Source organism: Pinus tabuliformis, chromosome 5_1 (genome assembly GCF_031772625.1).
Source record: "Pinus tabuliformis cultivar Carrire ecotype Pingquan chromosome 5_1, CPIR1, whole genome shotgun sequence".
Taxonomy (NCBI): domain Eukaryota; kingdom Viridiplantae; phylum Streptophyta; class Pinopsida; order Pinales; family Pinaceae; genus Pinus; species Pinus tabuliformis.
Window position 1 is genome coordinate 909,525,202 of NC_142305.1, and position 10,090 is coordinate 909,535,291.

Here is a 10,090-nt window from a genome sequence, read left to right on the forward strand (position 1 = left end):
ACACATGTCAATTTGAGTTGATACGATGCAAAGAAATGGAGGAAGTGTTGGTAAAAGAACAGAGAGATGTTATCCTGCCACATGGGCAACACATCTGAGGTGGTTTGAGTGAACCCTTCTCCTTCAATAAAGGCCAACAAAGGTGGAGGGAAAGCAAGTGTAGAGAGATTGATTAGTATTGCCCAAGACACAGAGCCTCAACCAAAGGTTGTGTTGGGTATTGGGAGCAGCGTAAGGATGCAGTGGGGGAGTAGCAACAAGGCCAAGAAGTTGTCGAGGAGGAAGGGCATAATCACAAAGGCTTTGGATGCGACAATCTAAACAAGAAGTAAATCATTCTAAGTGCACTCTACCACTTTAGTAGACGATATTAAAGGTTGATATGTGCAGTGGCATGCAGAAGAATGACGTAACAAAAGCCAATAATTCATCGTTAACACCAACATCCAAATATATACATTATTAATTAAAAATATCAATTTTTAAAATTCATATAACAATATATTCATTACAAAAATGAATTTAAGATTTATATAACAATATATTCATTACAGAAATTGTTTTAGTAACAAAATATATTGATTACAAAGTTGTTACTATTTTCATAAATATTATTCATCAAAAAGTTGTTATAATTTTCATAAATTATTTTGAGCAGAGAGAATAATATCTTTTTAAAAATATTCACACATGTTCTCAATTATTAGTGGTGTACCTTCTGGTCCTTGGATAACATATTAATTAAAAATATTAATGATTTAAAATTTACATAACAATATATTTATTGTGAAGTTATTATGGTTTTCCAAAATTATTTTAGGTGGAGAGAAAAGTACATTTTTTTCTGGGTTAATGATTTTAATCAGGCATACTTTCGATTATTGGTGTAGTGCATGCTTTACCCATCCTATCTGTTGAATGAGAAATAGTGTGATATCCCATGCATATATATAAGATTCCATTATCCATAATTGTATGATTAATAAATAATTTTCACCCTTTTTTGAATAAAATTAGAACTAAATCCCATCACTCACACCTTGCAAATTTATAACTCTGGTAAAAAATTATTTGCGTACTATAAACCTAATCATGAAAAAGACTAAAGGGCATTGGTGGGCCATCTGAATCACCATCGTGAGGTCAATATCTGAAAGTGCCATAAACTGCGTTCAATTAACACAGATTTTCTCCTCCCTTTTGACTTGCAAGTCTGGATCTTACAGAAGAAAATTCCTTTTTGACTGCAAGTTTGTATTTTACCCACAGATTCACATTTTACAGAAGAAAATTTAACAGTACCCTTACCAACAACCATTGATAATATCACTCCCAGGCAGGGACCATAAGGTCTGATAATATCAGAGGAGGATTAGCTCCACCAGTGGCCTGCTGGCTTGCTTGGGTAGGCTACAGGATGATATTCAATTGCTTGTAATATAAACCCAAATTGTTTTCCAGGAACAGAATGGCTGGCGATGACACTGATTTCCCAGAATATGACCCCACTCCTTATGATGGAGGATACGATGCAGAAAGTGTGTATGGAAAATCCACCGCCCCTTCTGAGAAATCCTGCTATCCCCCACACCGTGATGGAGATGATAACACAGATCTCTCTTCTCTTCGCAATGGCGATGACGATAATCTCTCTGTAATCTCTGCATATGGAGTTGAACTGCCAGAGGATTTGTATAAACCGCCAGAAATGGCTAAGCCCAAACCAGCGAACCCTCGCACTGCCCAACCTGAAATTTCCTCCAACAATAACCATCCTGCTAACGATGAATCTACCGGCCAACAAGAACCCCAATCTAGCAATGGGCAATGGGTTCCTGATTTCGATCCGCCATATTTCAATTACGATGCACCCATGAATTATTGCAGCTTTGATCTTTTCAGTTTGCCTCAGGAGAAGCAAGAGGAGGAACCAGGCAGCAGCTACGAACCCACAGAAGATGTAAGTACTTCATTTTCTATTTGCCCCCTTTTTCTCCACACTGGAAACATTTGCATTGAGAAGATGTAAGTACTTAATTTTCCCTTTTCCCCTGTTTCTCCTCACTGGAAACATTTGCATTGAGATTTTAAGAGACTAGAAATTTACTTAAATATCATGTACATTGAGTTTCAGATCTCGGAGAAAGTAGCTCGCTGGTTATTCTCCAGCACTTACATATGATTTAAAGTTGTGGATACCACCACCAGCCCTACCAGGTCTGAGTTCTCGCTTCTCCAAATTTTTCTTTCACTTTTCTCTTTTCACTTTTTGATTTTCGGTCCCTTGTGGGGTACTGTTTCTCTGATCAAATACTGATTCGCCCCCTATACCACTCTGTTATTTCTGTTAGAAGGCATTTGTCCAGCAAAACCCTTACACCCAACTAATTAATAAATGCATCTGCAGCATAGAAAATTGTGTCACAAGACCTGAAGATTACTGCTCTGCACACTGCTCTTAGACAGATCTGACAGATTTTTGCAGAAAATAAGATAGCAGCAGCATGTATTTCTCTTTTATCGAAGTCTGCAGACATTCCAGAAGAGGGCTCATCTGATGGACTGAACAAACCCTGAATTCCACCCAACTTATGATTCTTTTACTGCTTGCTGCATTTGTCTATATATATTTGCAGTTCGTTGCGGCTCTAGCCATAATCCCCTTTGCAGTTTGGATTCTCACTGTATTGTTGGGCAAATCTCCTGGAAAAAAAGTATTGTTGGGCAAAAAACCTGCCTTTTATGGCTATGCCAAATCAGAAATAAAATGGTCTGCAAATAAATTGATATTTTTAAGTACTGTGAGTCTGTATTTCCATTTCATCAAACCCTGGAAATCCAGTTTTAAGAGTTTCATGATAAATTTGATAATGGTTGAAAAACTATTTTGCCAGCGGGTCTGTATCACAACTATGTTAGGGACTTCGGACAAATAATCCAGGATGGTTAACTAGCCAAAATTCCATATTAAATCATTTTTTTTTGCGTGCTATATTGGAGAAAGTGTGGACGTGTATTCTAACGAAGCTCCTCCAAATTTTTTATAAAATAATGGAATTTCTATAAAATTTAGCAGATATTTTTGGAAATTTTAATTGTAATATAGTTTGAGTGGGCTTAATGGTTAAGAGTATGTGTTTCTTTCTAAGAGGTCACAGGTTCAAAACCAGAGGGGTGTAGAGTATGTATGCTTTTATAGACTTAGCAGTCAAATCACTGTGCGGAAGTGGGTCCCTTGTCCCATAAACAAAAGGGTCTCATACACCAATTTGGTCTCTAGCTTGGCTATGATCTTAAAAATAGATATTATTATTATTATTAAATTTCATAATTTAAAGTGCTTTGAACGTGTTTAATGATGTTAATCTATTTTTATTATTAAAAACAAAACTCAAACATTATTTTTATAGTAAAAACATAAATCCACGCCAAAATTTTAACTTCTACGAAGCTAACCTATAAAAATCAGTTCTATTTTGGAAAAATAACAAGAGTAAAAGATTGTTAGAGATTTCAGCAAAATCACATAGAGAATCATTTGTCGATATTTTTCGAATCAACTAGTGTAATTCATCGTCAGTCTTTACGATAAATCACACTAGTTGGTTCGAAACGCGTTCACAAATGATTCTCTATATAATTTTGCTGCAATCTCTAACAATCAAAAAGAGTAAAAAAACAAAGCGAATCTGTAATTTAGCCGCACTAAAATATTCACTAATTAGAAATAGGCATTCTTCAGTGATTATTTTATATTGTTTGTTTTATTCACCGATGGAGGGTTTTGAAGTACATGTCCCTCCAGTGTTCAAATTTATGATATGTTTATATTTATGATACGTTTATACGATAATGATTATGTTTAAAAAGTGAGGTAGATAAAGATAATTATGAATATAATATAGAAGCGATTATATAACATAAATAATATTAAAGTTTTAGGAAAATTTTAATTTGGAAAAATTTAGTTAATGGAATTTTATTAGTTATTTTGCTAAATTTTTGGAGAAGTCAATGGAGAAGTTTATACTTAATCTTTAGTGTCGTGAAACTATTATTTGTTCAATTTTATGGTCCTTTACAATGGAGACTAATAAGTTTATTTATAGGTCTTTTTCTATCCAAATAGGATTGTAGTAATACCATGAGCCACAAAACTATATGTTTAAAGTCACTAGTTATAACAACAGAGAAATGTTCAATAATTTATATGTATTTATATATGTCTATCAACTTATAAAAGAAAAGGAGTTGTCTTTAGTGCGACTTTCTGCTGCTCAAATCTGGCTGAAAATTTTGAGGTGAAATATTGATTTGTGTTATTTAAATGGGTTTTTCACTATGTATATGGATTCAGCGCCTGAAAACCCTTAAGGCACTTCGATTGTGCAGGTGTTACTATCAAACTTGTGATTTCAATAAATTCCTGGAGATTTTAGAGAAATTAGACCAGAAAAACTCACCGTAAAAACTTCCAAAAAATTTCACTAAAAACAACTCCAAAAAAATAATTAAATATATATTCATATTAAAAATATTTATAAACACATATAAATATATTATGTATAAAATTTTCACCTTAAATTATAAAGGTATATTCCCTCTATAAAAAAATTTATAATATATTTTATAATACACCATGTAAGGTGTTATAGTTATTAAATTTTTATAATACACCATGTAAGGTGTTATAGTTATTAAATTTTTTCATAATATATTTATAATACACCATGTAATGTGTTATACACCATGTAAAGATATATTCCTTCTATAAAAATTCTTATAATATATTTATAATACACCATGTAATGTGTTATAGTTATTAAATTAAAAAATATTTTAATGTAGTTATATTTTTTTTATTCTTTTGCTTAAGATATTTCACAGTTTTCATCATTTTAGTACTCGATGTTTACGTGAAGTTATTTTTAATGATATTATTTTCTTAATATATTTTTAAAAGTAATTTAATAAAATTAAAGTAAAATTAATTTAATTTTAAATTGATTATAATTAAGTTAATCTTCTTTAGTAATATTTTCTCTATTGAGTAATGTATTAGTAAAATGTTTTAAACACAATAAATTTTTAAAATAAAGTTAAGGATTTTTTTTCTTTTTTGGAAAAAATCATAATTTTCATTATAGTGGAAAATTACATGTTGTAGATGCCCTTGGCATATGCAGAACAAGTGACCGAAGTCATCTATAAACAGAAAAGTATGTAGTAGTCTGTATAATAAAAACCCAGAAATGGGTGTACCATCATGTGTTTGTATGCATATACATATATATTACAAAATTTCAAAAAATGACCAAAAAATTCACAATCTGTGAGTCGTTGTTCAGTTGTCTCAAAATAAAACTATGATAAGTTAGGGCCTATCAGCCCTTTGCAAATCTTGTTCAATATATGGCCTGTGGTAGAACTGGTAGGCTTGCCCCTGTCTTTCCTCCCGAATCAGCCATTCCCCTCGGGGATGGTGCGTTGCCTCTTTAGAAAGTTGATCCGCAAGTTTGTTGTACTCCTTGTAAATGTGAGAACATGAAATCTGATCAAAATGAGTTTTTAAAAACAATGCATCATCCAATATGTTCCTGAGTGTGTGAACATGGCATGAAGTAATGCAGTTGAACCAATTTATGACAATCTTAGAGTCCCCAAAAACTTGTAATTGTCGACAGTTTTGGTTTAATGCAAAGTATAAAAGATGTCGGAGCGATAGGAGCTCAGCAAAATTGTTTGTGCCAGCACCCAAACCCATACAAATACGAAAGATATGTGTCTCAGATAGGTGCAATAGAATGCCCCCTCCACACCCCTGGTCCGAGAGTGGATCCAACTTTGAATGATGTCCCCATGATTCTTCATGGCCAATGGTGAAATTTAGGTCTCCGCCTATTATAGTATTTTGGTCTATTAGGGGGTTCCCTAATAACTTATGCCAGAAGTTCAGTCTGCTACGATTGGGGGCCTATATATTCATAATAAGGAGATTCCTGCCCAATTCTGTAGAGAAGATGTCCATACCCAGGAACCCATGTCCACCACAAGTAGAGATAAGCTTGATGGTCTGGGGATTTACCCCAAGAGCTATACCCCCCGAACGCCCTACAACATCCAATGCCTGAAAGCTCCATCCAGGAAGCATAGCTTGTAGGGTCCTAACAATCTGCTCAGCCATACCAAGGGTCTCTTGTAGAAAAATGATATCACAGGGCTCTCTATCCAAAAGCCTCTTTAGTGCTAGTTTTTTGGAAGGGCTAGCTAAACCCCTACAGTTGAATGATACCCACTTCATGTGGGAACACTTCCAAGGGTGTCCTGTGCTCTAAGTACTCTTTCAATAGAGTTCTGCCTACCCTGGGTCACATCAGCCCCAACGAGCTTGATGGCTTTAGATATCTTGGAGGGTCTCCCCCGTGAGGGTTTGGGTTCTGCAATAGAGGATGAGATACCCAATCCCAACGATTCAAGAAGGGTCAGGATGCGGGGGTGGAGGTTGTATGAATGAGATCCCGAAGCAGATGGGGAAACAAGGGGGTCGCGAAACCTAGGAGTGTGTACAACCGGAGGCATAGTGGAGAAGATGGTCAAAGCGGGGTCAAGTATGCAATTATTGATGGGGGTGGTGACCATGCAAGGAGTAGATGCAGTAGAAGCCGAAGAAAAAATGAAATTACTTATATTCAGTGCAGAGGAATAGGGGAGAGAATCAGTACCCATAGATGGAGTAACCGCCGCAACAGACCGAGATCTAGTCATGGGCGGGGAGATAGGCGGAACCTGGGCAAAGCACGATGGCCGAACTGTGTCCCCAACTGCAACCATTGGACTATTCGGACCTGAGGGCTACTCATCCACTATCGGGTCTTCAGTCTGTAGATGCTTCTTGCCCTTGGAAGCGGGAGGAGAAGATGGCGAGATAAGCGGGCATTCTTTGAAAAGATGCCCAACCTTGTGGCATCTTCTGCACCTAAAAGGAACGCCTTCATAATCCAGGTTTTTTTCTGTGCGAGTAATGCCTCCAATGGAGGGTTATCTTCTCCTCTATACAATGCCAAGGACATTAGTACAGAAATACTGATCAGCAAAAGCACTATGATAGTAGCAATTGACAAAATTTTGCAAATGTTGTGTACCTTTCAAATCTGGCAGAAGTCTATTGACAAAGAATTGGGTCCTCAAACTCAGAGAAATTGCCAATACTGTTTATATTGCGATTTGACTGAATTTTGAAACAAAGCATATAGTTAGTACTGCAGGGGTTCGTGTTTGCAGACAGATTTATGGTTGATTATGTTAAATAGAAATTTAATTGAATCAAGGAATCTGCTTTTGTTCTAAGAAATCAAAATCAAAAAGTAGCAACAGAGGGACAGTAGACGAATTGTTGGCAAATGTTGGAAAATGTCGGAGGGAGATCAAGAACTGCATACAAAATTGGTGCACTTGTTTGCTGTGGATTGCCTGAAATTTCAATCAGTGATTCAGATTTTCCTGGTCTAACTTCAAGAAGATTAACTTTGGCATGAGAAATCTGACCATACAAAGAAAACATGATCAGTAAATAAAGTGTGTTCATAGCAAGGCATCAACAATTGAGCTTGTTATTTGAGCATGCAAGAGTCCATGGTTATTTGAGCATTATAAGTTAATGGCATTGTGGTTGAATACTGAGGGTTTGTCTTAGCTGTGGTCGACATGCGCTGTGGTGGTCTGATTGGCGGCCAGCTGTTCCTCCTCGAGATGCTGGAAAGTTCGGCTTGGGTTTTACTGTCTGCATGGCCTTTGGGTTTTATTGTCTTCGCGGCCTTTGGGTTGGTATTGTTACTTGCTTGTTTAGCTCTGCAGTCTGTGTGATTTTTCGTTTGTGGTGGAGTTCCTGGTTGCTCGGATATTGTTACTTGCTTGTTTAGCTCTGCAGTCTGTGCGATTTTTCGTCTGTGGTGGTCTTGTGGGCGGACAACTGTCCCTCGTCGAGATCCTGGAAAGTTACTCGAGTTGGGTTTTACCGTGTTCGCGCCCTTTGGGTTATTATTGTTACTTGGTTGTTTAACTGTGCAGTCTTGCTTGCTTCGTAGGTCCAGCAGTATTGTCTCTTCGTTTCCCTCAAGAGTCCATGGCTATTTGAGCATTATAAGTTAATGGCATTCTGGTTAAATACTGAGGGTTTCTCTTACCTGCATGGCTTTTATGAGCGATATAAGCTAAGTCGAACCAAGGTTTTGGAGGTTGGAAAGGTTGGTTTTGGGGGTGGAAAGGTTTTGGGGTGTTATTGGGGGCCTAGCATCATTGGAGGTGAAGGGCATGTGGTCCGGTGACTCCCAAGGCGTTGTGTAACGTTGGTATGAATCGGACCGTGTTCGCGCCCTTTGGGTTATTATTGTTACTTGGTTGTTTAGCTTTGCAATCTCTGCGATTTTTCGTTTTTATTTGTTGTATTGTCTGCGGTGAAAACACAATGCGGTTTCTTCCGGCCGTGATGCTGTGGACTTGTCTTAGCTACATGGGTTTTATGGAAATTTCTGTAAATGTCGGTTTCGACCGGCATTTGGAACGAGACGACCTGAGTCAAGCTATGGAGTGTATTCAAGGTTTTTTGGTTGTATAATTTATGTGTATGTTTACTTTGGTGCATAATGTTTTTTTAAGTTTGTAATTCTGTTATGGATATTCGACTTTGATATTACTCCTAGAATGGAAGGTTGCTTTGTTGACTAAAGCTGTATAAGACTAAAACACATGCCTAAGATGGCTTGTTGGAGCTTTGCAATGTTGACGAGATCTGTTTTGATTTGCAAAAACAATTTATTAGAAAGTGAGTATTGTACATACCTCAACCAATTGATCAGTTTCGAAAGCACACCGAGGAAGCTGTTCTCTTTGTAATATTCTAATATTGGCAGCTGTTGTGTGCCTCATATCAGAAATCAGTACAACACCCCTGCCAATTAGACAACACAATTTCAAAATAAGATCAAGTTGCTGAAACGTACTTTATCATATGCAATCCTATTACTGGTTACAGAACTGTATCTGCGATCAAACTTCAGATTCACGCTAACTGGCTAAACATGAGAATGCAGAAGGAGAGATCGAAAGTGTGAGGCTACAAAGCCATAAACTTTTGGAACAAGGCCTGTAGCATGTGCTTTTCAATGAGGTCTAATAGAAACATTGGCTGAAAATATTGCACAATGTTGAGGATATAGGCAATTAAATGCAAACAACCGACTAGAAATTTTAGGCACGGGTTTCATAAAAAGTTTTAAGTCCCCTTGCCGAAGTACTCCAAAGGTAGCTTCTGCATACACAACACTGTGTCTGAAGTGCACTTCAAATGATATAAAAAATGAAATGGGTTGAGGTAAACTTACTGCTTGGACATTCTTTATCATGCTTATTTTAAAAGCTTGCATCATTCTATTTATTATTTCTAAATAACTATGTGTCATGATCTTTCTTTTTTTATTCTCGAGTCAAATGAATGCAATTAAACTAAAACAGAATGCACACAGAATCCAGACTAGCACGTAGCAAAGTTTTAGAGACATATATGTAAAACCAAGTGAAGCAGAAAATAAACGTAGTTTCACGTTGAACTCTGAGCGGTTCTGTTTTAGAAGATAAAGAATTGCAAAAAAGTCATTTCTATCTATATCTGAATCCAACAGAATTTGATGCGGTGCTCCATGCGATGGAAAAATTTGACAACTTAGGTAAGCTAACAGAAATATTTGGGAAAGAATAAACACATGTAACATCATCATGATGCTCTGTGACGAGTTGCACTTTATATCATCAACTGCACTTGCTCATGCAAATAAACTAGTTGAGTCAAAACAGTAGTCAAATTATGCAAGACTGAAATAACATGGAAGTGTAACCTAAAACATCTCAACTCAATTTTGCATCTAATAATATCTTGACCCATAAATAAAACAAAGATGTCTGGATAAGGTATTTGCAAAAAAACCTGAAATACTTGCAAACAGAAAGAAGCATCAAATAGTTGCAGATTGCACTTGCCTTATGTGAGCAGGGAACAACACAATTTCAAAATAAGATCAAGCTGCTGAAAGGTGTT

General features: G+C 36.4%; 1 protein-coding gene across 3 annotated transcripts; it reads left to right on the forward strand.

Moving 5' to 3' along the window:
* The first annotated feature begins 1,137 nt into the window (after nucleotides 1–1,137).
* LOC149167764 (uncharacterized) lies at nucleotides 1,138–2,796 on the forward strand. Of its 3 annotated transcripts, none has more exons than XM_089433137.1 (3): nucleotides 1,138–1,960; nucleotides 2,135–2,217; nucleotides 2,476–2,796. In XM_089433137.1, exons 1-2 carry the CDS (start codon nucleotides 1,469–1,471, stop codon nucleotides 2,180–2,182), a joined length of 540 nt encoding a protein of 179 aa, XP_089289263.1. In that variant the 5' UTR covers nucleotides 1,138–1,468; the 3' UTR covers nucleotides 2,183–2,217; nucleotides 2,476–2,796. The 3 variants fall into 3 exon arrangements, with proteins under 3 accessions (XP_089289263.1, XP_089289264.1, XP_089289262.1); XM_089433138.1 differs by having other exon boundaries at nucleotides 2,486–2,796; XM_089433136.1 differs by having other exon boundaries at nucleotides 1,139–1,960; nucleotides 2,408–2,796.
* The last annotated feature ends 7,294 nt before the right edge of the window (nucleotides 2,797–10,090 follow it).

Coding starts and splice junctions, on each gene's coding strand:
- LOC149167764 (XM_089433137.1), top strand. CDS start 1,469: ATGGCTGGCGATGACACTGATTTCCCAGAATATGACCCCACTCCTTAT. Junction 1,961..2,134: donor GCTACGAACCCACAGAAGAT/GTAAGTACTTCA, acceptor ATTGAGTTTCAG/ATCTCGGAGAAAGTAGCTCG.